Source organism: Enoplosus armatus, chromosome 1 (genome assembly GCF_043641665.1).
Source record: "Enoplosus armatus isolate fEnoArm2 chromosome 1, fEnoArm2.hap1, whole genome shotgun sequence".
Classification (NCBI taxonomy): domain Eukaryota; kingdom Metazoa; phylum Chordata; class Actinopteri; order Centrarchiformes; family Enoplosidae; genus Enoplosus; species Enoplosus armatus.
In genome coordinates, this window is record NC_092180.1 from 13,480,617 (window position 1) to 13,508,606 (window position 27,990).

General features: G+C 40.8%; 1 protein-coding gene across 1 annotated transcript; it reads left to right on the forward strand.

The window, feature by feature from the left end:
• Nucleotides 1–26: 26 nt before the first annotated feature.
• Nucleotides 27–27,989, forward strand: rras2 (RAS related 2). Its single transcript, XM_070907913.1, has 6 exons — nt 27–393; nt 21,557–21,644; nt 21,830–21,932; nt 23,510–23,618; nt 25,005–25,123; nt 25,902–27,989. Exons 1-6 carry the CDS (start codon nt 292–294, stop codon nt 25,987–25,989), a joined length of 609 nt encoding a protein of 202 aa, XP_070764014.1. The 5' UTR covers nt 27–291; the 3' UTR covers nt 25,990–27,989.
• The last annotated feature ends 1 nt before the right edge of the window (nt 27,990 follows it).

A 27,990-nucleotide genomic window follows, 5' to 3' on the forward strand; every position in this document is an offset into this window, starting at 1 on the left:
TCCCACTATCCGAGCCTCAGCTTGAACATCGCAGTGTTGTCGAGGCTGAAACACGGTCAGGCGTATGGACAGGCGCGCGTAGCTCCGGGACCCCCGCTCTATCATTCCGTGCACTAAACGGACTGCGCCGACGACTCATTTTGACACTTATCTGGGCTCCTTCCTTGTGCTCCGGTCTCTCCACTGCAGGGCCTCTTCAGTTTACAGGAGAGGAGAAAAAAAAAGTGGGTGTTTGCTGCTCACTGGTGTTCCGGCAGCGGCGGCGGCGGCGAGCGCAGCGAAGTGTCCTCGATGGCAGGCTGGAAGGACGGCTCGGTGCAGGAGAAGTATCGGCTGGTTGTGGTCGGAGGTGGCGGTGTCGGGAAATCAGCTCTGACTATCCAGTTTATTCAGGTCAGTAGCGTTCACCCTACCCTTGAATTGAGCCCTTGCTTTGATTTCCCTGCTTATCCGAAAACACGGCGTAAGAGGGGGGGGGGGGCCAGACACGGGAACCCCGTAAGCGGATACCGGGTCTGTTTTCTTCTCCACTACTTTACCGAGGCCTGCAACTATTTACCGAGGGGTTGTTAGAAGATGTTAGGGCGAGGTGGGAAGCCTTATATTGTGAATTAAACGAGGAGGGACGGCTGTCACTTTAACACGACGATTTCCGAGAGATCCACTTCCACTTTGCAGTTTATAGCCGCCAGTCAAAAGAGAAAGGAAAGTGGGTCTACGGAGCTCCTGGGTCGTCCTATTTTATTAACTTGCTGCAAAGTAAAGCAGCGGGTTTAGAGTCCGTGCTAAATTGTTGCAGCTCTAAGATTTAGTCTGTAATGGCCCTCCAAGCCAGAAACTTCCAGTAGGAGAGTGTTCAAGCTATAAAAGAGAGAGAGAGAGAAAACAGTGCAGAGAAAAGTTGCACAAAAATCACATTAGTGCCTGTAAGAATATCATTTTAGTCTGGACTCAGAGAGGGAAAAAGCACTTCTGTATTCATTTTTGAGAGCCAACAAACTGTCCCAAATCTCATTAGAAATATGTGAGCTAGACAGAGAAAATCCGTTAGGGATGACTGACTGTAAAATAAGCAGCGGCACACAAATGTCCATTGAAAGATGATTAACTTTTGTGTTCACATGTAGACTCTCACCAAGGCAAGCTGCTGGGTAGCCTCACTCTGAGCACTTCCAGTAACCTAAGGCAAACAACTAAACTCATATAGATCTTTTTAGGAATGAAAAGTTTACTTCTAACCCTGAGAGACAATGTCTTTGTCAGTTTTATAGCAGCCTACTTGAAAACTAATCCGGGTCACATATAAAAGGCATGTAAACAGTTTACCGCCTATCTATCCCTGGTTGCATTCCAGCACACTGCAGACATAGCCTGCTTTGCTTTGACCTTCCAGGCTTTCATAATGGTCATTTAGGCAAGGGTTCCTTTCCGAAAAGCCCACACACACACACACACACACACACACACTCACACTCTTTATGAAAGAGATGACAAACTTTGCCCTTTGCCTTGTGTGTTTCCCCCTCGTGTCAGTGTGTTACTGACCAGACTGCAGGCAGCTGCATGTCTCCACACTGTCAGACAATAGTGGGCTGGCACACGTTTAAGAGTGGGGGTGAAAAGCTTGTGAGTGTTTGTGTGTGTGTGTGTGTGTGTGTGTGTGTGTGTGTGTGTGTGTGTGTGTGCTGGGGGGAGTTGTGTCTAATGAGGGTTCAAAAAGCTCATTAACTGCATACCAAGTAAGAAGGGATCAGATAGCTGTGGCACAGATATTTGCCATAGCCTGCTGACCCTACTGACCTGAGGCAGGGGAGCATTTAAAGCTGAATATGAAACACTCTCGGACGACATTTCACTTGGTTTAATGTGCTCATGGTAACAACACAATGTTGGAGATGTGAGGTTTCTCATTTGTAGTGTGAAATCATCATGCTGTTGCTGATAATAGCAGAATTATCTAAAAGAAATGTCAGTGTTTGTAGGAACATACTTTTTATGATCTTGCAAAGATTGTTTTATCATTACATTGAGGTGGATTTACATGCTAACAGAGATGTAGCAATGAAGCTGCAGCCTCTACCAAAAGCATTTCTCCTGCCAGAATAATGGACAGCCATACCTATGGTCGACCAATTCAAAAGCCCATTCTTGAATTACCTAAAGTATATTATTTCTGTAGGTTGAGCGAGTTCAAACATTACAGTTTATTATCAGGCTGCCTGCATCTTGCCATTAATTTAATCTGGGAAGTAACCGTAAAACAGAGCATCAGTGTATACTGTCATTTTTTCTCTAACATCCACTTTGTATGTATTTTGTATTCAGTGTGGCCCACAGTCACTCACACTTTTCTTGCTGCTGGCTGGCATATCTGGTGTCGTGAAAGTGAGAGAGATTGAGATGTTGACAGGAGGAGGAGGACCTACATCCTCTTCAGAAGTTTCTAGAAGTCGCCTGCCAAGGGAAAAGACCTGACAGCTGGTTGTGAAGTCAAGGCTTTCCCCAGAACTATGTTGAGTGTTGGGAGGTGGTGAGGTTGGAGGGGTGAGGGGTCTGAGTCAGCTTGGGTGGGTTAATGGTCATGGACCATGTGGAATTTGGCCCTTCGGTAAAGGAAGTCCCTCTACTGCTGCTCTTAGGGCCTTCTAGTTTTGTATGGAAAAACATGACCTGCTTCCTGAATCACTGGAGCTACGTTTGTGTGTGTATGTGCGTGTGTGTTAGTGGAAATCTTGACAGAGTATTAGATTCATGTGTTTTGCCAAAAATATTAAGCACTTGTTGTAGTTTTCACCAAGAATTATTGCAGTATTAATTTTATGACATGTGTTATAAAATGTAACACATTTCACAGTTTAGACCAGGCCTCCCATAAGTACACATCTAAATAAAACAGTTCCACCTTAAGTGTCAAAAGTCTCTTCACAACCCGAAAACCTTTCTTTGAAACTCTTGGTTGGTTTGTTGGTTAGCAGCGACTGCTTACAAACGCTCTCGCAACACAGTATTTGCTGCTATTTCTTATGGTTTCCACCAACTTCACAACAACAAAAATAATTTAATGTTGTCTACGAGGCTACTGTGAGACAATTTATCATTTGATATCCTGCCATCACGTAGGTAAGCAGTTACTTTTTTAAATAGGCCAGTAAAAATAGGCTGCTTGAGGTAGTTTTGCAAACAGTCTACTTCTTCTGTCCAAGTATGATTTGATATAGGAGAAGTGCTCCCACAGTTTGAATATCCTGTAGGTTTTTTTTCGTGGCATCACGTGTTATTAGTTTTTGTGTGCAGGAATGTGAGTGTGATGGGGGTGGCTGTGGGCAACCGTGACACGTTAACCATTTAAACAACCTTTTTCAATCGTTTGAATCATTTAAATCTTTTCAATACTGGAGCCAATTCGATACTGAAACATTTTTTTTAAATGCCATACTTTGATGAATAGAAAAATGTTCTCCACAAAACCCTTTTTAAATGTAGCAAAATATACCAAACTCATCAATGCATTCGAGTTAAAGTCTTAACACAAGCAACTGTATAAAATAAAAAAACATAGAAAAGTTATGATTTAGATCAGGAAAGTAACCAAATAAACAAACAAGACTGTGAATCATTTGATGCCAACTTCTGGTACTTGACAGTTTTCTATACTTGATGGCTGCATTTCAGTAATTTCTCAAAAGTACTGAGGTTCGACACCCAGTGCTAATCTTGGTCTAAAGACAGAAAAAACAGACTACTGTGCTGAAGCAGGGATTTCTGGGAGTCGGTGGATAAAAGATGATGTCGCTAGCAATAACAGAGTGGCAGGTCCCATGGAGCTGCTGGCCACCCTAATGCCAAGCAGTTGACTCAAACTGAAATAGCATTGGGATGACATAACATTGAGTCATCTGACAAAAGTTGTGGAACACAGTGTGTTGTTTAATGTGACGTCTGTGAGGGAGGAAGCGTCCCAAGTAAGGGAAAACATGACTCATGTTGGCCATGTGAAGACTGCATGTGGGGTAGTTTGTTTTTAACCCCAGAATTAATGGCAGACTTCATTTAGACGGAGTAACTAAAGTAGCTACTGGAATGAGATGATTGTGTGTCCTGATTACTGGCTGAAAAGTGTGGTGTTGCTTGCTCACATGCTTGATAATATTAGTGTGGTGGTGGCGGCCCTCGGCGGTGGAGATTCATGCACGAGAGCAAAACATCCTGACTGATCATGTCCAGACAGATTAGCTGAGGATTTTTGTAGACCTCAGCTGGATTTGCAGCTAAAGCATATAAGTGACCTCTCTCTTTCTCTCTTACACTCCTACTCCCTTTCCCACATATCTCACATATTTTCTAGCTTTGATTACTTAGATATGAGCTCATTTCGGGGGAATGTTGCCATAAGTTGTAATTCAATAGAATAAACATGGATTATAAGGGCAGCCCTTCTTGGGCATGTGGAGGCAAGGTGTGGTAATGATAGTAGTGCTGGAGTTGAATGCGTTGGGCGCCATTTCATGCGCATTTCTCAGAAACAGCCACAGGTGGTTAGACAAAAGTGTTTGCAGCGACGCTTTTGTGCACGTGTGTTTGTGATTTAGTTTAGAAGTTTTTCTCACCGGTAACGCCACACACAGGATACTCTCAGCCCTTTTTTGGATACAGGCAGTTTTGTAACTTTCTGTCTGGCTCAGTGATATGTCACATGCCATACCGCTGAGTGCAAACAATTCCATTTATATTCTGACTGCTGTTTCTTCATTTCCTTTAAGGGAGTTAATATCTTTTTCTTTGTAATGGTAGACTGAACCAAATGGCAGTAAGCTCTTTTTTTAGTGTAGGGTTTGCAGCTGTGGCAGGTGTGTGTGTGTGTGTTTCTGTGTGTGTGTGTGTGTGTGTGTGTGTGTATGTGAGGGCAGGTGACAAGAGTACATAGTTTGTTTAGCTCTGTTGAAGGGTCACCTGTTGATTTCTCACAGAGTAGAATAACAATGAGAGCAAAAAGCCCCTCATTGGTTTTCACAACATCTAAACCATAAAGTAAAACAAATGTTCGTGTAAATACATAACAATTATTGGATTTAAAGATGCAGGAGAAAACCGTTTTTGTGTATGGTTTCACAGTCACTTTGCTTGAGAATCACCCATGCGGTTGACAATATCAGCATGCACAAAAATGAAAGAAGACCACTTGTGTTCTGCATGTGTCTATAAACAGCATGTGAGTGTGTATATCATAGCTGAAAAATGAAATACCTTGATAATAGGTAGTTGTCATTCTGGTTACTTTTTAAGATTACATTTAGTAGAAGGGGCCAGCGCTACACTCACATGAATATCTGTTTCATGTTAGTGCGCTCTAGTAATAGCATAACAGCAATATTTTAAACAATAGCTTACATGGATTGAGCACCACAAAGTCGGTGTTCCTGTGCCTTGTTTTCCCTTTCTTATGTAACAACTTGAGCTGCGTATAGATTAAGAAGAGCAGAATTTATGTTTAAGAGAGCTTGAACCAACTTGTTCAGGAGGGTTGTAGAAATTGTTTAGTAATTCTAAAGTAACTTAATACTTGCTATTATAGAAACATTTGTCCTCCTTGTAATAGCAAAACACTTTCAGACGTGCCCAAGACCTACGCCAGATCAAAGTATCTCAAAATGAAAGGCCAGATTTCAGTTTATGTATTGATCCTAATGCTCTTGTTGACTGTCAGAGATACTGAGAACATTCTTGCAACCCAGAAGCTGAACCATTTTAATGTAGACACTGTTTCTCTTGTGCCACCCTCGGGCAAAAATGGCAACTTCTTACAGAAGATATCTTATAATGTAATGGGCAGCCTTGTGTGTAATAGTACATTCATACTTCCAAGGAGATAAACCCCTGTGATTATAATAACCCCGTGGCCTTTCCTCTATGTATCTCAGCAAGAATAGTTAGTTAATTCTGTATTGTGGGATGTGGTGGACATTGCATCACAAAAGTGAGGCTTTATATTTTTGAATATGTGGATAAATACAATCCTGTTACTGAGGTAATTTTCTTGCATCTGGCAAAATGCCACGCAGTGCGCCATTGGAATTTTCATGCAAAAGGGAGTTTGGGATCTGCAAAGACACTCCCACCCATCTGGGAAAGCTCCAGAGACTAGCAGGTCATCCCTTTTGCTCCAAGCTAACGAGAAACTAATGACTATCCGGGGAGGAAGGCCACTTTATTTACTTTATTAATTAGCAATAGCTAAACGTACAATAGAGATATTACAGCACGAGGCACGACTGGATTAATGTGTATTTTTGTGGTTGACTCCTTTCTGATTATATATGTTGCACCAGTGTATAATAGTAGAGAGAGTAGTAGATCCACTGTCAGTTAGAAGAACTAATAGGAGTAGATTTGCTGTTACATAAATGGTTTTACACACATATTTCACTCCCCTTTCCATCTGTTTCTTGTATGACTTTCAATGGCCTTTACCTGTTTACGCATGTTGACTAAAGTTGGCTTGGGTCCATGTCCAGATGTTTGTCCATACACCAATACTTAGACCTGAAAAAAACAATGGGTATAGCTCACCTTCTCTTGTAAGTGTGCTTCCTCATTCTGCATACTTCTTCTGTGTATTTTTATCATGTACGTTTGTTATAAATGAGTTCTCTGTTTTGCTGTTCCAAAATAACTCCTGTCGCTCTTGTCATTTCTTGTAGTAGTTTTGAACATTGGTTTTGAAGAATTACGTTTACATGATCATTTCTTAGTTGAGTGAAAGAAGAACTTTACCTCCGACTCTGGGCTATACCATGTTTATTATCTGGCAGGGGTGAACATATGACACCCTCCTCAGTGATTATTAGAATTTATCCATCCAGCTCATCCACTCACACCCTGACTCATATGCAGCCTTGAATGCAACAGTAAGAGGAGCTCTGTGTGAGAACCATTACAGAGACGCTCGAGTGAACTATTATCAACCTTTTGTAAAGCTTATATCAAAAGAATAATCTTTTTTTAAGGCGATGAGATAATAATTGTAAGCTGTATGGTGTCAGTGATCAGATGCTCTCTAAACCAGCCCCCATTCATCTTTCCTGAAGCATCTGTTCTGCAGTGTAAAGTAGAGTTGGTAGCCGGAGGCGAGGGTGTGATCTGCAATGTTTCCAACCAGACATTACAGATCTGAGATCAGATGATAATTTCAGCCGCCCCTATCTCTCTCCCTCTGTGTCTCTCTGTCTCTCTCCAACAGCCACGAGAAAGAGTAATGTTAATGAATTCTGTAGCGTGTATGTACAAGTCAGTAAGTAAGAAACTAGTTTTATCTAAAGAGTTTTATCTTTTATAATCATACACTGATAGCTGTGTACTGATGGCACAGTTGGCTAATATGCATTCTTGAGTCTGTGTGAGTCAACTTGTGAACTTGCCCGTGGATGCAGATGATAAGTATGTATTGTGCTTCAGTGGGTTATAAAACCATAGCTTATACTTCCACAATAGTAAATGTTAGTAATGAAATAGTTTGAAAGGCATTGCATGTCAATGAAGTGACTTATTAGTGAGGTATTAGTTCATGCAGATTGTATTCAATATATTTTTTATTTGCACATTCACTTATGCAGCCTATTAAACTGGTGAGATCTTCGAGAAATGTTGACATGAGTTTCTTGTAGGATAATTCTTCATTTTGAACGGGGGTGGGTTCACTATATAGTGCAGAATAGTCTGTAAATAACATATTCTTCATACATTTCATAGAAAGGTAGGACCCAACTTCACTTATCCATTCTTAGACTAATAACAGGGAAGGAGACAATGACTACATCCAAATGATTACTAATATAACAGCCTGAGGCGTTACTTAGATCAACACATAGCAGTAATATGCTGATTCTAAAGAAAACTAAAGTCTGATTAAACAGTAGAGGATGAAGATGAATCGGAACTATAGGTACTTCTTATATACACACGATTACTCATAGGTTGATTGAATGAAGTACTTCCTGTGGTTCATGTGTATATAAACTGTTCTTGGTGCTGCATCAACAGTATTTCTAACAGTTTCTTAGCACTAAACTACCGAAAACTGTCTGAAAGCTGGCATCGAATGTCAGGATGTATTTATGATCTTGTTTACTTATTCGTTGATCTGATAATTACTGAACGTAATTCAAATTTAGTCAATTTTAGACTTTAGAGGGCATTTCACATTTGAGAACTTCTTTTACTAATATAGAAACATATATATAAGAGCCGTAAGAGCTTCTTTTAAACCTAGTTTTCAAACCAGAACATGATGGTGGTAAATCAATAAGATGCATCAATAGGATGGAGACATTCACAAACATTCACTCATACTTTTATTTGCCTGTAACACTAATTACCGCTAACATCATCAGCAACCACAGGAATCTACATGAATTCTCAAGGTAAACAGTTAACTGAATGACGTTGATGTGAAATCAGGTGATGTTGGCATGTTGGCAGCCATGTCCATCCCCCTTGAATTTTTAATAAGAAAGAAGAAGAAAAATAAGGCAGTACTATGTTTCAGCCAGACTAGTTTATTGTTCAACTAAAGCTTTCTGCTTTGTCTCCTCGGTCTGTCTCAAATTTCACCTCAACGGTACGTTTCCTATATACATGTATGTTGTTTACATAGAAAACACTGGGGGATCTGACCAGAGAGGTCCTGCAGGTAGCCCAATGGATACACACTATAGGCCCTGCGATTCACCAACAGCAGGGACAGTAGTCAGACAGTCTGTGTGTGTGTGTGTGTGTGTTAATCAATCATATACAGTAACAAGGGCTGCTGATGTGCCCATGAGCAAGGCATTTCATCCCCACGTTGTATAGGACTTTGGCAATATAGAGGCCATTCATTGATGACAAATAATATTGATGTTTGCTAGTTTTAACTGAGTTATTCATTTGTCATTTGTTTAAAGATGTTTTTCAGGAGGCATTGGTGATAGTATTAGTTTATTATCTTCATTATTTACGATTATGAAGAGAAAGAACACATTTGAAATGTTTTTAATATAAAGTGTCTTTATGACTTAAAAAAAAAAAGCGTTAAATCTAAAATCTGAAAAGTCAATACTTATTATCGTGTGCATCTCTTCTGGTAATAGAAAAACAAATGACTCAGTTGCTGTTTTCTGGAAACAACCTTCTCTCTTAGAAGCTGATCTAAACAGATTTTCGCATGCTGCTTTTCAATTTTATATGTAATATTACATAATTATATAGAGCCAGTATATGCTAAATATGACTATGACTATATTTTAATGATAAGAGGCATACAACAATTGTTTATGTGTGCTTGTAGCATTTCCCTCTGATAGGTAGAAAAAAAAATCCTATATTCACCTGCGATATCCCCCCTTGTTTTCCGGTCACTGCTCCTCAGATAGTCAGACAGACAGAGGGCAGCCGGTTCCTCTGTGTTGTTTTTTGGCTATTGTTCTGTATTCACACATCTGTCTGTTTCAGAATAACTGGCCACAGTATCAGGTCTCGCATCTCAGAGTCATATAACAACAACTCTGGCTATGGGAAACTGACATGCTGCTTATTTTAGCAAACCACTCCCACCACCTTCAAACATTCAGTATTCCAAATTTATGAACACCTTTTTATTAGACGCCTATATTTAATCGGCATGCTGCTGGTGCTAGTGTTGAATATATGTAGTGTTGATTTTGTCATCGGTATGTGTCCCTTTTTGAACATCGTCTACGCTGTTATTTAAAGTAGTACTGCCTTCTGTAGTGTGCCAAATGTAGAGGAGACTTTTTTCATGCAACTTAGTTGATGGAACACTATGAATGGTTCTTTTTATATGTCTGTGCTTGTCGCCGATGCCGAGCCCTGAGCTGCCTGCCAGGCAGCTGGTGGACATTTGGCACGTCTCATGCAGACACTGTCCAGAGGCCTGTGGGGCACCTGCTGTCCATCAGGGGGAGGTGAGGCATGGAATGAGACAACCCCTCAACAGGTGACAGTACAGAACAACTCAATGTCCAAATGTACTGACGACAATGGCCAAGTGTGACTTGTGTCCTCAGCAAATGAGCTTCTGAGTCACTGATAAGACACCAGATCATAATTAGAAAGGCTGCTCAGTAAGCATTAGGTACATGTGTAGATACATTTAGGAATATTTAGGAGTCTGGTTGAGTCAGTGACACAGCTGTCGTCTGACTGTTGTACTGATCTAACACACGCTGCAAATGCGACTGTCTTCAGCACCAGTTGGTGTCGGAAAACCCGATGCAGAACTTGAGATTGGCACACGCCAGTGCACACCGAGTCAACAGCTGCCTAAAAAGTGTGTCTGGTATGTCTAACCAAAACATCGACCTCTTAGCCAGGCCTCTCTCGATGCTAGTTAAAGCATGTGGAGCTCAGGCTCCTGCACACACAAAAGACATTCACCTTGTTGACAAGCGGGACAGTTTTTAAAAGTTACATTCTTAGTACACTTGATGTGTGTTAGACCACCTCAAGCCTCCAGAACAGCTTCACTGCTGGAGGAGTTAACATCATTCCCCCAAAGGATATTCATGAGGTGTTTTGATGATGGTGGTGTCTGAAGGCCTGGTCACACCTGGAAGTGGCACAGGACATTAATTCTTGTGTTTTTGCCAAATATTTGGTTCCAGTAACTTGTTGATGTAGTGACTACTCACAGGGCTAGTTGGTAAACTACTGTAGCAGGCAAGCAAACCACTAACAAGATAGCCAGCTGGGAACACGCTAGCGGGTTCTTACTATTTCCTCTGTACTGTGCTGTTTACTCCCGCTGGCATTTTGTTCTCAGGATTGTACATAATTTCATTCAAGAGTTATTCAAGTGGGGAAAAAGCTCTCAGAGTTAGTGAGCTTGCTTACTGTCAGTTAGCACCTTACAGCTGGTCAACGGCGCACAGTTGCAGCTTTCAACATACAATTCTATCAGAATAAATTGACTCTGCTGTTTAAATGCTGGTGTGACTGGGCCTTAATACGTCAGTCCACTTCAACTCATTTCAGATGTGGTGACTTTGAAGGCCGTAGCATATGATTCACATCATTTTTAAAGTTGTCGTGCCCTCATTTCTCCAGTCATTTATTCAGGTTTGTCTTTTAAGTTTTCACCCATGAGAAATCATAATTGTGACATGCACAATTGTTGATTATGATCATTTTATATCCCCATGTAAAATGACTTTTAATGATGGCGACTGAGCCAGAGGGGAGGAACCACCAGGGAGGAACCACCAGAGAGAGAAGAGAAGATGAGCCCATTAGGTCTTATTTATGAGGAGCTGCCTGATAAAGTAATACCATTTCTGCTGCCTGTGTTGTAAGACTGCTGGCCTAAAAGCACAACAGTAATGATGCTGTGTATCTGACATGATGCCAGTGACTGGCCCCATTTCCTTTGACATATCACCCCATGCTAAGAATTATAGTCTGCAGCAGAGTACACTGGTGCAGAAATACACACTCAGCATTTGTACCAGAGGAGAGAGGGGAGATGGTGGCGAAGAGATGAATTTGTCCCTGCAGGTGCTGTACAGTCAAGTCTTTTTAGAGATGTTTGGAAGAGAATTGATCATTTTAAAGTAGGTAGCAGTAGAAAATGGTGGTGTAATATGTCAATTATGGGCATTTCCACAGTGTTTAGTTTAGTTATAAATGATTAATCTTCTCTAATCTTAATTGGTAAACCAACTCTTTGGATCGTCTGACCGTTCTTTATTTTCAACGCTGATCATCGACCCATTATTTGGGAGGTCATATGGTTTCCCTGAAAACCATGGACTACAGACTGTGAGCCACACTCCGTTGAGTGACTTTGTATGGGTTTGTGAAAGTCTTACAGTAGTTTCTCTGTCCACACAGCCACTGCAGTAGCTGGTGTCCTCTCACTGAGCCGTCACAGTAATGCTTTGTTGATGAGAGTATTTGCAGTGCTACTTCTGCAGAAGACGAGCAGAGGAAGAACAATTCAATAAAGAGTAGATTGAAACAAAAACATATGCAAACACTATACTGTCTTAGACAATGGGTCATAACAAGGCTTGAGAATCTCAGTGTATTACAGTGTACTTTATTTTTAAAAGCTTTTTGGGTCGATTTTAGGAACTGCAGGTATTGCTTTTTATATTTTACTATACCTGGTTTATATCATAATCCTCACTCCCTTACTACGGTAATGTCACAGCTGTATTGCTCGCTGTGTTGTCAGCGCCTTGCTTCATTTATCCTCTTCATCTCCTCCACTTAATATGTGTCGATTTTGATACAGAGTCACATGTTTTCCCACTTTCACAAAAGCAGGCATTGATGGAGATTCACCAGAGCAAAACTCATTTAGGAGGACTCACCATGTCTTTTTAGAGACTAACTCTTATCAAAATAAGTCTTTATTTTCTGTCCCTCCCAGCAAAACAAGGAAGGGCCATAGAGAAAACTGCATCGATAACCCAACAATGGCTGGGCTTAGGGTAGGCTTAATGCAGGGAAGGGGAACATTAGTGATGTCACATGATCAGCTAGAACAATAAGGGCGGTTCACACAGTTCTCCGTCTTTGTGTTGTTCTGTTTAATCAGTTTGTAGGCTTCTAAAGTATTTGCACAGGTCTCCACTTATAATGCAACAAAACGCTCTTATGAAATGGAGATAAAGAAATAGTTGGTAGTGTGGCCTATAGAGGAGACAGGCGGCTTTGAGCCCAGTGATCTGGTGGAAAAAGGCCTTTAAATGGCACCTCTTTGATTCTGCGTCTTTGAGCGGGTTCAAAAGTGTTCAGAGTCCAGCACACATTGATATTTAGCAGGGTGATTGAAGTCTTAATGCCAGAGAGGTTAGAAGAGAGCAGGGGGTTGACTGTGCCAGGAGTTGGCCTACTTGGTGGGACATTTATCCTCTGCTTTATTCTCTGCATGAGTGCTATCCCCAACTCTACAGCCCTGATTGCTAGCTGGGCCATTCAGCACATACTGTGTCTAAGTTGTTTTTATTGTAATACACAAGTAAATGGCAACTTGAATGAAAAACATGAACGTAAATAGAAATGTATATAAAACATTTTAATAGTTTGGCCAGTACTACTGTCTGTCACAATGACATTTTACTCTCCAGCTCAACTAGAGGAATCTGGAATATGGTATATCCGCAATGAATTGGAATATTGTCACAATCAAACAAAATGATTGCCGAAAGTCCAAAGATTACGTATATTTCAAAGGCAATAGCACACATGTAAGCTCATTACATTTTAAAATGAAAAATATACAATCAGGGGTTAGCATATCCAACCTAGCACATCCAAAATGTAATAAAAAAAATAAATGAGCAGGAAATCCCAAAGTAGTGGTATACAATATATATACTAATATGATTTAAAGTCCACATAGAATATAACCCAAAAAAATATAGAAACATTGAATATTGAACATTATTAGGGGTACTGGAACACCAAAAACTTAAAATATTACAGGGGTGTTGCAGCACCGAGACCGTAAAAACATGAATATACACAAAGGAAAGAGGTGAGACCTGAGGAAGACCATTTGTGGTGGAAACTTTGTCAAGTCCATGCAGAATTAAAGAAGAACTGGGAACAAGATAGCAGTGTGTGGGTACTTTCTGTGTTGAATTTGTGCCGCTTATTGTCACCCAACACCTGTAGAAAATATATGGATTATGCGTGTGCCTCCTGATTGCCCCAAAGTCCAAAGATAACAGAATTGTCCGTCACTGATTAGCGAGACTCTATATGAAATACATTGTTAAATTTTCTTCACTACGTGGACCTTATTTTTGTAGTTTTGGCCATCATTCTTGTTGCTTACAATAAAAGTTTAATTACCTGTTAACTTTAGAGTTGCAGGATCTGCCTTTCCAGTGAGGTCATGGTACTGGATTAATGTGAGCGTTACGCCAAGGGTTTATCTGGTGGAGAGTTTCACTGGTCTGCCGGCATTTAAGGACAAGGCAATGATTAAAGGGACAGGCTATTGATCTGTTGCGCATTAGGAGGAAGAGAGCTTGTAGGAGTGATGTGCATGGGTTCATTTAATTTGGCATCAGGCCAAAGGTTCAGTGCTACCCCCAGACTGTATTCTCTAACTATAAACATTCAAGTGTTATTACCGTGGAGGTTGAGCATGCAATATGATCGTTCTGCTTTACAGCAGCGGTTTAAGAGTTTTGGAAATGACTAATAGTCATTCAAAACTTTTTGTTATTTTCAAGTCATTCTCTTCAGCAGAGTGTCTTAAAGCTTTCCCAGCTTTAACTGAATGCTCCCCAGTGGCCCTTTAAGGCAGTGGACACATTGTGTGCTCCCTTTCTCTCCTCGTGTATTAGGTATTGAATAAGTGACCTTTCTGGTTTGTATGAGCTCATGGGAAAAGTGGGTGTTTCCACAGGAAGTTAATGCTATTCCCTCCCCCTCTTTTTCTCTTGCTCTCCCCCTCTCCGTGTAGCCCACAGTCTCCCTCCCCCTCAAACCTTTCACTCCATCTTATTTTTTCCACTATTTCTCACTTCAAGCGCTCAAGTACTCAACAAAACAATGCTCCTCACACAAATTCCTGTGTCACTTGTGTGAAACCCTGAGAAGCATGAGAAGGAGGGTGATGATGGAGGAGGACACACAGTGTAAAAATGCAAAGGAATTGGTCTTCACTCTCGTCTGTTTCACATTAAAACCTTATGGTGGCTATTTGATTACTGACAGCTGCTCAGAGTCCAGCCCCAGAGGTTCGGCAAAGGTTAAACCTGCGCTCGTTTGGGGACAGGAAGCGATACAGATGCCTCCAGTCACATTTCTCTTTTCTTAGATCAATGCTCAATGCTACTCTGCTTTGGTGTGTAGTGTGTAGGTAATCAAGAAAAGTTTCACCTAGACTCAGATTAGAGTAGATTTCAGTGGCCTGAGAAGTGTCCTGAAAGGTTCCAAGTATAAAGTCATAAAAAAAGAAGAGAGATATTTTAGAAAGTGTAGTTTACATTGATGTGTGTGCATGTGGTTGCAACATCTATGATACTGACACAATTGAAATTATATAAATATCAGTAAACCTTAAGACGACATCCTTGAAAAGAAAGAAAGGCATGAATATGTATGCCATTATACACTTTTGATGTGTTTTATAAGCATGTACAATGCATGAGTCTTGTCATGTCATGACGTGTTATCAGAAATGGATCATCTCAATCTGTCACATTCTGCTGCTGTCTAGCTGAGGCTGCGACTTGGCAAGCTCCAGACTGTCTGGCATGAAGTTTGTGTCCTTAATTGAAATTGCTGCACTTGGCTCTGGCCAACTGAACAAGTCTTACAAATGCTATGTTTCACCTGTCAGCTGGAGGGCTTGTGTGGTGGCCACTCCTATCCAGCTTCTTGGTGCTGATGTCTCAGTCTGTGTAGCAGTCTGTATTGCTCTGTCAGCAGGACTAAGCGCGAGGACCAGTTTGGTGAAGCTTAAGCTGAACACTCAACTGTAAGAGAACCTCAGCGTCTCGTGACACTTGTAGAGGTATTTCCTCATAGTAAATGATAATCTGATTAGATTTTTATTTCTACTGTGAGGTTTCAGTCTTCACACACCTATAGTTCAGCTGGGATCCTATCAAACATGTTTGATAGCCCCTAATTGGCATGCGTCTTGGTCTTGTGTCACTCTGGGAGAATTGCCCATCAATATCCAATGAGAGCTGAGTCCTACTACTTTATAGCAATGGTGCAATTTAAAAAGTAGTTTCACTGATTCAAATGGTTTCGTGCGGTGATGAACACAATGACCCTCTTACATTTTTCATGAACAAAGCGTACTGATTAAACAAACAACAGCATGAGTCCTGGGAATGTTGTGGCTCACCATCAGTTCACTTTCACACCCACTCCTCCATCCAGAACTATTCTTACATCTTTTTACTATTTGTTAGTCCACAATGTGCACAAAACAAGTGAGGTGGTTGGAGATGGTTCTTGGGTTATTGATGCTAGTACTTTGTCAAAGTAAGATAAGATCATAAGATTGACGTTACTCCCACAGTTTAAAAAAAATCTCTTGTAGCATGTATTAGGTCTTGCAAAGAAAGTGTTGTGGAAGGGTGTGGTGTGTTGGTGCAGGGAATGAGGAGGTTGGAATATTATAAATCTGCAGATTCAGACAGAATCTTTTCCTAGAATAACACAATTTAATGGCATTCAATCTACATTTTTCTTTAATTAAAGAATAACTACGGCTGATGATTTTCAAGTCAAGCTCAGTGAATTCTCATTGGGCATAGGGCCATCTGCAGAAGGTAATTAACTCCTAACCGTGTTGATGACTATTTGTTTTATCTCAGCATTCCCTCTCATTATGAAAATCTAGTAGGCAGGCGCACCCTTTCCCCTCATCTGTTTAGATGCTGTGTGTTTTAATTAATCGCCTGAGGTTTAATTTTTTTCAGTGAAAATCTCGGTTTTCTGTGCGTTGGTGCTGAATCAGTGGTTTTGTGCTTCATGTAGTTAATGATGCTGTATTGGTTAACAGTAAAAAAAAAAAAAAAAAGTGTCTCTAACCAAATAAGTAGGATAACTGACAGAGATGGAAAAGGATCTATATTTAGTGTCAGTAAAGCTGTTTGTGCGGAGAGGAAGTGGGTGCATAGTGCAAGCATGATGTTGATTACACGCCTACACATATCACCCATTCTTGCTTTCCTTGAGGCTGGCAACAAGCAGTCGAAAGAGACTGGATTCATTGCTTTATGTCTCGACTGAAGAGCAGTCGGCTAAAAAAAACAACCCAACCAGGTTCTTGAAATAAATGCGTGTATATATTCAAGATATGAAACACTACTAGCTGGACCACATATGGCATTTGATGTGGTTTATTCAGCAAAGATCTGAAAATGCATGACTGATGGTAAAGTTATGGCTAAATTGCTTAAAGCATTCGTCACTTGATTGTTGATCCACATGAAGTTTCTCATCATTCAATCATTTTAAGTAATTTTTCTGGTTCCAGCTTCTCAAGCAGGATGATTTGCTGCTTTCCTCTGTATTACATCATTGTCAATTGAATTTGTCTGCATACTGGACTGTTGGTCGGCCTGTGTCTCACAAAGAAAGCATCCAGATACACAAAAAGCTGTGCTGCAGCTGAGACTCATCCACCGGCCCTGTGTTCATGGTGAACACAGGCCTCTAATGTATTCCTGGTGTGAGCGTGCATGTGCCGTGTGTGGGTGGAGGGCTGGGATGTATGGCTGGAATGCTGGAGGGGAACTGAGTGACAGGTTTGGACTTTGGTAGGTAGGTGGGGTAGGGGAACATGTCGTCTGTGACATCACCACCACCCAAAGGCTAGACTCGGGCCAGCTGCCTGCTGCAGAGGTGGAGTTTCCTTCCTGCTGAGCTGACCGGGGTTGAGTGTGGCCTGACCCACCTTGCCACCAACATCTAAACTGTACTGTAGCTTGGTTCTGAAGGCTTTTGGATTTGTCTCTCTGTTTTATTTTGTTCTTGTTTCTATAGTGATCTATCAATTTAGCAAATGTTTACCAGAGTGCTTATGTTCCTACTAAGTTTCTTTTATATTGTTAAGTTGGGTCATCTCGGTTTGATAGCCCGCTTTGGATAAACTTTAACTTGACTTTGATTGCTGCTGAACAGAGACGAAAATCCAAGGATGTTAATAATCCTGGTTTTACAGCTCGCAGATGCACACGCCCACGATGGTGGTCATGTCAGCACTGGCCTAATAATTGCCTGAGCAGAGCTTGAGTTCGTTCTTCGGGTTTTTTTTAGCATCATTCCATGCTGCATGCAAAGTACAAGTTGTCATACAGCAAGTTGGCTCTGTTTAAATAGTAATTTACCTCAGCTTTGCAGAGTTTCTGCAGAGCGCTTCTGCTGTAAATGCCTCTGTTGCTTGCACTATAGTTGGATAATTTATCTGAGAGGAGGGCATAGTGGTGAATTCTTAAAGATCTAGTGCACACAGGCCACTGTGGACCATCTGTGTGTTGGAGTGTGTGTGTGTGTGTTTGTATGTACTGTCCAAACTACACTCACACTTTAAGAATTGAGCTGTTGACCTCACTGTGAGTGTCAGCTGTCTCCTCATGACAGCTGTCCAATGTTTTCATGAAAATCTGTCTCGGAATCCGTCTCCCCCTCGGTATGTACCTGTGATAGTCTGGCAGATAACAGTAAGAACGCTGACGTCACGCCTTGTTTGATATCATCTGAAATGTTTTCTTACTTATGTCAATACCATACTTAGATTTCTGTGTCAATACCAAAATAATAAGCAGAATTTCTAGAGCTTTCTAGGAGATTGACAAAAACATTTTGATAACATCTCTGGTTTCAGCTTCTTAAATGTAATGATTGTTTGTTTTTTCTATTGCTATCTATTCTAGTCTTATATATAGTCTTATATTATTGTGAAGTTAACACATCTGTGGTTTTTGGACTTTTTGTCGAACAAATCAAGACAGTTGAAGACGTCACCTTGGGGAGAAACATTATATAGACCAAACAGTTAATCAATGAATTGTTAAAAACAAATAAACAAACAAACAAACAAAACAGGCAGATTGACTGATAATGAAAATGTCAGTATAATGGGCTTAAAATGGGCAAAGTTAAATCAGGAAATATCTGATCAAAGAATATGAAAAAAAAAAAAAGAATCATGACAAAGCAGCCAATCCTGTCTTTTGGGACAGTTTTTGATATATGACTCATTTTGCTCACTGGTCAAAAAGTACTGAGGTTTGATGCCCAGCCCTAGTTGCAGGTGGTGGATGTAGCATTATGTCTGAGGAGCCTCTTACATCTGATGAAGTCATGGACTAATATAAGGATTTATAGGTCATATTACTGGACATGACTCATGCTGGCTTATGTAGCATAGTTATGGGTAGTCCTCCTGAGTCATGTTGCACTCCCTCACCTAGCCCGTCGCTCTGCCCGGCCAGGCCGAGCTACAGCCCTGTTAGTGCTGGCTCTGGTGCTGCTGGCACTGCAAAACAGCCTCATCTATCACGGGAAACGGCTCTGAGAGAATCAGCTCAGCCAGAACAGAGCTCAGCAGCTACACTACCCGTGCATGTGGAGGGAGGGGAGGAATGGCCAGAGGAGTGCGGCGCTCAATGCGGCTGCCCGAGGTTGACAGAATAGGAATAAGAGGTTGATGGGAAGCCGAGGTCACGTGCGGAGAGTGGTGGTGGGAGGGACAAGAAACACAAGCAGCTTTTTTTCCCCCCCCTCTCTTTCTGTCTATGTCTGGTCGTCTGAAGGCACACTGGCAGTGGAGTGCAGTGCAGTGGAGCGCGTTCTAGGATGCACAGTAATACTGATGAATTATTGAACAGTGGTGAGTGGATGTGACATAGGCCCTGCATACTTGCATGCTGCAGAGCGACAGGAGAGTGAAAGGGAGAGATTACCTGCAACAACAGAGAGCTGCAGGTGAGAAGAGAGAATTTGTATGCAGAGGATGCAAGAGACACAAGTTGCAATTATAAACATTCACATATCAGAATTAGATCTGGACCACCAGTGGATTTTACAGGCCATTACTGGTGTTGAATATTTGAGTGTAAAAATGAAAATAAATCTGATTACAACATATTGGCTAATGACATAAAGGCTCAAGATACATTTGTTAGTCTGTCTACAACACAGGGCCGCGCAATGAAATTAAAGTCCGCCTTCACACTACACACACAGAACAGACTAGAATAAAAAAAGTAAACAATATATACAGTTACTTATATACATACTGTATATTATACAATATACATGTATTATACAATATATGAACACTTAACCAGGTTTATGGGATCATAAATGATATTTGGACCAACATAAAGTATGTTCTGAGCCGGATCTTTTATAGTCAGTGCTGCAACAATTAGTAAAACAACAGAAAATGTATCAATGATCATTTTTTCAAGCAAAAATTCCAAACGTTTGTTGGTTCTTCCCTTTCTAATGTGAGGATTTGATGCTTTTCCTTGCCATATATGATAAACAACAAATTGAGACACAGTTTGTAAATATCTAAGGCGTTTCTCTACGACAATTACTTGTTACCCATCAGCCAACACATAAGCCCACTCTGATATCTCTGTAAGAAGATAAAATCTCTCCATAATATTGGTGTATGTATAAGCCGGACTCTAATCAGAATTAAGGAAGTGATTCCCGTGCTTCTTTTGTCTGATCTGCATCAGCTGTCTCTATAAGAGTCAGATGAGATGTGACATGCAGCACACATAATGCAAGCTCAGTCTTGTGTCCCTGGCAGGCAAATAACAGCACAAAAGAAGTATACGGCCTGTGTCATTGTGTGAAACAACACACGGCTTCACACGCAAACAGCATCACGGCAACTGTAAACGTTTGATTTGCCTTGTTGTAAGAATGAGGGGGAATCTTGTCTGGATTTTATGTTCTCGTGATCGCCCTGTGTTTTAGGGTGTTGGTTTGACATTCCCCGAGCACTCCCCTCAGCTGTCACCACTTAACTAGTCCCAGAGGAGAGCGAGAACTACAAAACATGGGAAAAATGTAAAAAATGCATGACTCCTCCTCCTCCTCCTCCGGCTCCCTGCCCCCTGGCCCCACCCTTCCAGTTTAGGTTACTAGGAGACCAGATATTGGCCCCAGAATGAAAGAATCAAACCCTTCAGGAGTGATTGGTGGGACTGTTGCAACTGAGGAAACATCTTGTAAATGTGTTATTAGCATGAAAAGCAGCCTGCTGTCTAAACCTAAGCAGCGGTTGTTGTGTGAGGGAATATTTACTTCACACTTTTTATGTTAAGTGCCTGCAGACAGTGTGTTTACCTCCCGTCTGCAGTACGGCAGTAAAGGTAGAGGTCAGTAAGGCTGTCTGTGCTGTTTTCACCAAAAACACAAGGACAGAGTGGCTGTTTGTTCTCATATCCATCCATCTTGAAGCCAGCTGATTTCAGTCACCATAGCTGTGTATCAAATCCATAGTACCAGGATCCATATTAAGAGTATAGCAGCTTAATATGTATATCTTTAAGTGTCCTGCTGATGGACAATATTCTCCCACGATGCCATGCACCAAGGAAATGGAAGACCTACTCACAGCTCCAAAAAATGAATTGTGGATGGTGACGAAACGGGACTCCCTAAAACCTTTTTATTATTATTGTTATTATTACAGTTTTACACCCTGCTGCGGTGCCTCATGTCCTGCGTCACACAGAGTGTTGTGTCCCTGATGCGCATTCTCGTCGGCTCGCCTTGGGTCGTCTCGTCACCTTTTGGATAAGCTAGCAAAACCGTAACCTAAAAGGTGCAATTGGCGGTATTAATCTGCAGTCGCAGTTTGATTGCCTTGGCACATATTGTATTTCCTGTTACTATAAAACAGCAAAGCTTGTTAGTTTCTTGTACACTCACTGCAAAGATCAGTATGTAGTGAATATTTAGTTAGTATGCTTGTGTCTCAACCTGATATAATGTTTAGACATATTCACAGTTTCTCTCTCTCTTTTGTGCTCTTCTTTCTCTCCTGCAGTCGTACTTTGTCACTGACTATGACCCCACGATTGAAGACTCCTATACCAAGCAGTGTGTGATTGACGAAAGGGCAGCCAGGCTTGACAGTAAGTGCACTTTGCTGAACAAACACGACCAGAGTAAATACGCGCACACAAAGACACACACGTAGGTTATTTGTATGTTTCTATTGTATTATATTGTACTTGAGGAACTGATTGCAAAGGTCTATTTTGCCGCAAGTTATTCTGCGTGTGTGATTTGTGTCGACGTGTGTGTACACGCTCTCTAGTCCTCGACACGGCTGGACAGGAAGAGTTTGGAGCCATGAGAGAACAATACATGAGGACGGGGGAGGGCTTCCTGCTCGTCTTCTCAGTCACTGACAGAGGAAGGTGAGTGACAGTTCTCGTCATGTGCAAACTCACAGCTACATGCTCCCTTCTATTCACGTCTTTCTCTCTTTCTGTTTGCACATCTGTTCACAACTACACACTCTCTGTCTCTCCTCCTCTGCCTCTCACTCTACTAAAACCATAAATCTCGCACCGATACCCGCTCATACTTCCGGCTGTTGTTCTTTTTGTCATTTTCTTCTGTTCTCAACACTTCCTCCCTCATCCTGTTCTCTTGAACTCACATATTCGTGTACCTTAGTTTCAATTTAAAGCTGATATCTAGAATGTTTCCTCTTGATGTAATGGTGCAATCATGTAAAAACAGTCTTGGGTTTGAGAATTTCACACCGTGTAAACATCAAATAGCTTCCATAAAGAGGTGAAACAGGCCAATACAGAATATACAATATATGATGCTGTCAAACGGTGTGGAATAAGATGATTTTTCCAAATTGAAAACTAAAATCTTAAGGATTATAAATTGAAATCCTTAAGATTTCAGTGCTGGTTGATTTGGTGACACCTGTGGTAACCGTGGTAACAGCAAGTGCCGTTTAATGCTATAGCCAACACTTCCACTACATCTGCTACTTTCTCAGAAATAAAACAGAAAAGCAACTGGTGTATCTGTCTACGGCACAACCAAGCAAAACCTGGTTGTTTTAATAAAGTAAAGTGAACAGAAAACAGTGAGGCTGTTATCAAAGGGACACAATTGCGCTGGATTACATACATGCATCATTTTCCTTTAAATCGTGCTTAGGTAGGCAATCTGAATCCAGCACACGAATGGCGGCCTCCACCACTGCCACTAAAAAAAATGCCGACCAAATTCACCAATAGTATCAAAAATGGGGTTTGATTTAATGAAAATCCAGATGATAAGGGGTTAAAAATGTTTGATTTTCAGTGATTTTACTTCTATGTGATGTATCAGGTCTTAAGTCACCTGTTAAATATTTCACATTACACTCTATAGTATTCTCCTTGCAGTCACACCCTGTCCTCCCTGTCTTTGTGTCCCTGCCCAGCAGTGCAGTGAGCTGCATTCCCCTGCCCCCACCCACAGCCCCCTCCCAATGTTTATGTTGTAAACAGCCTTTCCTTCCTCCATTTATATTAGTCAAGTCTTTCCAGATTTACTAGGTGCTCACCAAGCTGTCTGTGTGCCCATGGCTGGAATGCCGTCCTGGGTTTGTGGTTGCATTCTGCCTTGTTTTTTTCTTCCCAGATTGACATTTTTATTTGCTATTTGGTTGAAAAAGTGCACATGGCATTTATATTATAGTGGGACAACGGTCAAGTCAGCGCTCAGGGCAGAGCCTCAGACAAACATATTTTATGTTTCTGTAATAGTGTGGCTGACTTTTCCCTCTTTGCTGATATGTTCAACCCGTCAGTCTGATCCACAGTGGTGATGACCCCAGCTTCTGGGTGATGGGTGTGTTTGTGGGTCATTTAGCTACATTGCTATGTCGGGCCCATGTGCATTTTTAGATGAATGTATGGTAAAAACATTATATAACCTGTTTGTGCAGAAAACACCACATAACACCATGTAATATATTTTACAGCTTTGAAGAAATCTACAAATTCCAAAGACAAATCCTCCGAGTGAAAGACAGAGATGAATTCCCTATGATCCTTGTAGGAAACAAAGCAGACCTGGAACTACAGAGACAAGTAAGTCCAACCGATTGCAGAGATCTAAACCCACTCACTGACAAACACATACCCTGTTTGATCATCTGAAGAGATAATATCAACCACTCTGGAGGACTGGCATTTGCATATTTGAAAGTGGAAGCAAGCGTTGCAGCTGCAGCTAGCTGCTAAGATACAACAGGATGTGAGTGAAAGAATAAAAGAGAGGCTGTAGAAATGGTGGTGTCAGGAGGGGAGGATGGATGGAGAGAAAAGGGAGTGTGATGAAATGATGAATTTTCTGGCTGCTGGTATGCAGTGTCTCGTCACTTCCTGCAGTGAATCCACACCACCCCCTAATGGTGAAAAGGAGCCTCACAAGCACATATAGCTGATTAGTATCATCGGGTTTTATTCACTGAAATCAGCATTTAATATTTCAAGCCTCATGTGACATGCGCTTGTGTTGGTTTATTACTTATTATTCATTCTATTTACATGAGACATGTAGATACTAGAGACATTATCGATAACTCTGTAATAGAAGCCTAAACATAAGACATAATTACTCTTTAAGTGTAAGTAATGTTATATTTTCCTTGAATAGACTTGTTTTAAACTTCAGGCTGTTTGACAAACACATTTGTACATCTTCCTTGCAGACATGCTTGAATCTAATATTAGCTGAGAAAAGGAACTAAAATGAAATGAAAAAAAAGTTCTTCTTTCAGTATTATTAAGGGGCACTTTCACTTGGATGTCTGAACATGTGTGTTATGCAGTGCATACTGAATTCTACATACTAAGTCATATGCAGTAATGGTATGTAGCACTCACTGCAGCAGTGTTACAGTAAATACCACAGCTTGGATTTTGGTTTGTTAGTCTTTGTTCATGCAGGGATCATTAGTTAACACAATTCTGAAGATTTTAACAGTGGATTTAAAGACTATATTGAGCATCAAGCCATCAATAAGCCAACGCTCAAAAGGGAATAATCTTTGCACACCCGGAAGTGACATTTTATCAATGAGCTGAGATCAAAATCCAATAGGAGCCAGAGTTTCAGCAGCCGCTTTCTTTTCTGGATACAACATTTTTCTTTATATGCTCACTTACGTTGCAACAGGAAATGATGGGAGTTAACATATGGACAGTTAGTCAAGGGAGCACTTTGGCTCACACTGTGATGTTTTAGTGTGGATGCAGTCCAGTCACTGTTTGTATGCAAGTATTACATTAAAGACGAGTACGTGCACAAACAGCGTATGCTATCTCACATGAATATGACATTTGTTGTCAGAAGATGATACCAATGCGTCATAAACACAGAGGGATTGAGTGATTGTGGAAAATACTTTTACGTGTGCTTGACCTCAATTTACATTTCAGCCCATCATTATTCTCTTCTTTCATTTGCATCAGGTAACCCAGGAAGAGGGCCAGCAGCTAGCCAGACAGTTGAAGGTCACATATATGGAGGCTTCAGCCAAAATCCGTATGAACGTAGACCAGGCTTTCCACGAGCTGGTTAGAGTAATCAGGTAGGTGATTTATAAAGGCATCTTTTACATGTTGTCATCATGTGGATCTTTCAGTGAGTCAAAAACTGCAGCTTTTCAAAGGTATAATAGTGGCTAAAATTATGACCAGGGCACTATGATAACTGAGGACAATGTAGAATACAGTGAAGGTTTTGTACGTGTTGCTGTAACTTTAAACATTCATGACTTCGGTTGCCGTGGTGTCGCATTGGTGGCTTTGGGATTAAGTCACCGACCATGAAGTGCAACGCTCCTGGTTCACGTTCAGCTAGGGTCTTTTGTTGCATGTCATTCTCCATTTCTCTCTCCTCTTTTACTGCCATCTCTCTACTGTCAGCTTGCCAATAAAGGCATGAAACGACCTCCCAGAAATAATAATAATAATTGATAAAGAATATCTTTAGGTATTATTTAGTAAGAGTTTGACACTCAAAAACTCAGCAAATCTGCTTCATCAAAGCCTGCGTGGGTGTGGTTTGATCAGATTTGATTGACAGTTGCCTAGCAGCAAGAGCGAACAACCCCACAAATGTCATCATGTTTTGATTAAAATATTGCTAAATACAGATTGGTACATGGAAGTATGCGACATCCCCTTTTTCCTACCTGCGCCCCGCCCACAAACCACTGAGAAAAGCTCAGACAAAACAGCACAGACAGAAATTCCAGACAAATAACCAAAAACTCTTCTCAATTTGGTTGGAAAATTGCAAAAAAGACATTGCAAAAGTACACAGTCCAGTGTTTCATGATAGTTTTGCTCTCTCCTAACTACCAGGAAATTCCAAGAACAGGAATGTCCACCGTCGCCAGAACCTACAAGAAAAGAGAAAGACAAGAGCGGCTGCCATTGTGTGATCGTCTGAGTCGGCCTTATCACTGTAACTCATGCAGCTGCTCTCAACCACCCCACCCACTCTGCCTGACATCACATCCTAAGTGGATGACTGACCGCTGCCTTCTCCACGTGCATGACTTCAGACAGCCTTTTCTGAGATACTTTGACCAGGAACTGCTGTCCCCAGGACATCACTATGGACAACTGACAATGCCAAATTTTAACACCACTCTACCTTCAGCCGTAATCTAATTCACATGAGAGAGTCCCAACACTAAACATTGCCTTCTAAATCAGCCTGACAAAATTAATGTTTTGTACTCTGAAGGACTTCTCTTGCCTTGTAGTGACATTTGTACTTGCTACCGAGATTGAATGAAAACTATATATCCAGAATGTTAATGAGTTTCTTTAGTTTCCAGTGTCTGACCAGAGCAGAGAGATTATCTTATGATGCTTTGTGTATGTTGTGCCATATCCACCTTTACTCCCATGTGCTAATCTGCTACTGTACATATGTGACATTTGTTGTGATTTTCAAAGTGTATTTCTAATGACCTATTAAATCACCACAGTACAGTGTGTGAGGTTGAGTTTGGTTTTGCATATATGAAAGTGAATATATAAGTATGTATATAAATATAATGCCTAGACAGCCCTTAAAGCTACAATGATAGAACTTTTTGGCATTCTGCAGTGGGTTCTTTAATTTGTCTGTGGTTTCTGCTTTCATCTCAATTGCCAAATATGGAGTGTCTACTGTATTTGATTTTTTTTAAAGTCTTATAGATTGACGGATTCTTATCCTATCTCCTCAATGTACCGAAAGTAGCAACTTTGTCTGAATTTCTTTCCCTCAAAGGTGGCGATTCAGTCAAAATTGGACATCATACATTGTTTCAGATTTCTGATATGAGGCAGTAGATGAATTTATTGGTAGCACATTGTGTATATTTGAAAACTAACATGACTTCAGATCAAAACACTGAACACTGTATGCTCTATATTCAACTTTTGACTAGTAATGTTAACAAATTTGTTGCAAATCAAGAAGCTTTCAGAGCTCGGTTCAGTTCAGATCATTCCAATGTGACGCATCTTTTCTGTCAAACATTATAGTCTACGATATAGTTCAAATAACTGTTATATCATTCCAATAACACAGTGGCAATGTATTTGTTGTGTCTTTGAATTATTCTGTTACATAACTTTTTTTCCCCCTCAAATGGTCTGTGAGTTGGAAAAACAAGACCAGTGGCAGCATTGAGATGAGATGCTCATTGTAAAACAACCGCTCTCCAATGGGACATGAACTCAGCGGGCCGGCCACCTGTGGAGCTATCATCACCACCACAGACACAAAATACTGTTCTGCCTTCCCTTTTCCACTTCTGTACTTCTGTTCAGGCATACAAATGAAGTACTGCAGTTTGTTTTTCATATCATCATCTTGTAATATAAACAACAAGAAAATCAGATGATGGAAGTAACGGACTTGATTAAATGTTTCTACTCTACTTTTATACATTATTTTCTTATCAAACTAGTTGACAAGTATTTTTATATGTTTATAAGTGAATACACGTTCACAGCACAGCTGTGTATATATGTAAAGAGGAATATTTAATTTGAAAAAAACTATTGATTATGTTAAACTGAAGATGACTGTTGGCCCAAATTTGAAAAATTGGATTCTTCACCCAGATATGACCAAGAATGTTGTTTTATTATTGTGGCTTAGTAATGGATAATATATTTATCTTGAGGAGTTCGCCACCAGCTCAGAGTGTAAAATACCAGGTCAGGTGGGAGAGGGTTTTAGAAATGATTCTGGTCTTTACGTAGGCGCTTTAAACCACACAAATGAATTATTATAATCACTGAGATTTGAAATACCCACTTCCCATCTTATTGCAAATCCTAGTGTACATCCAAATCATACTGTTTTTTTTTCCTTTTTCCTCCATATCAGTGTCTTTTGCCCTGTGTGTAGCTTTTGGTGCTAAAATAAAATCTGTCATTGAGCCAG

Coding starts and splice junctions, on each gene's coding strand:
- rras2 (XM_070907913.1), top strand. CDS start 292: ATGGCAGGCTGGAAGGACGGCTCGGTGCAGGAGAAGTATCGGCTGGTT. Junction 21,645..21,829: donor AAGGGCAGCCAGGCTTGACA/GTAAGTGCACTT, acceptor CACGCTCTCTAG/TCCTCGACACGGCTGGACAG. Junction 25,124..25,901: donor GAGCTGGTTAGAGTAATCAG/GTAGGTGATTTA, acceptor CCTAACTACCAG/GAAATTCCAAGAACAGGAAT.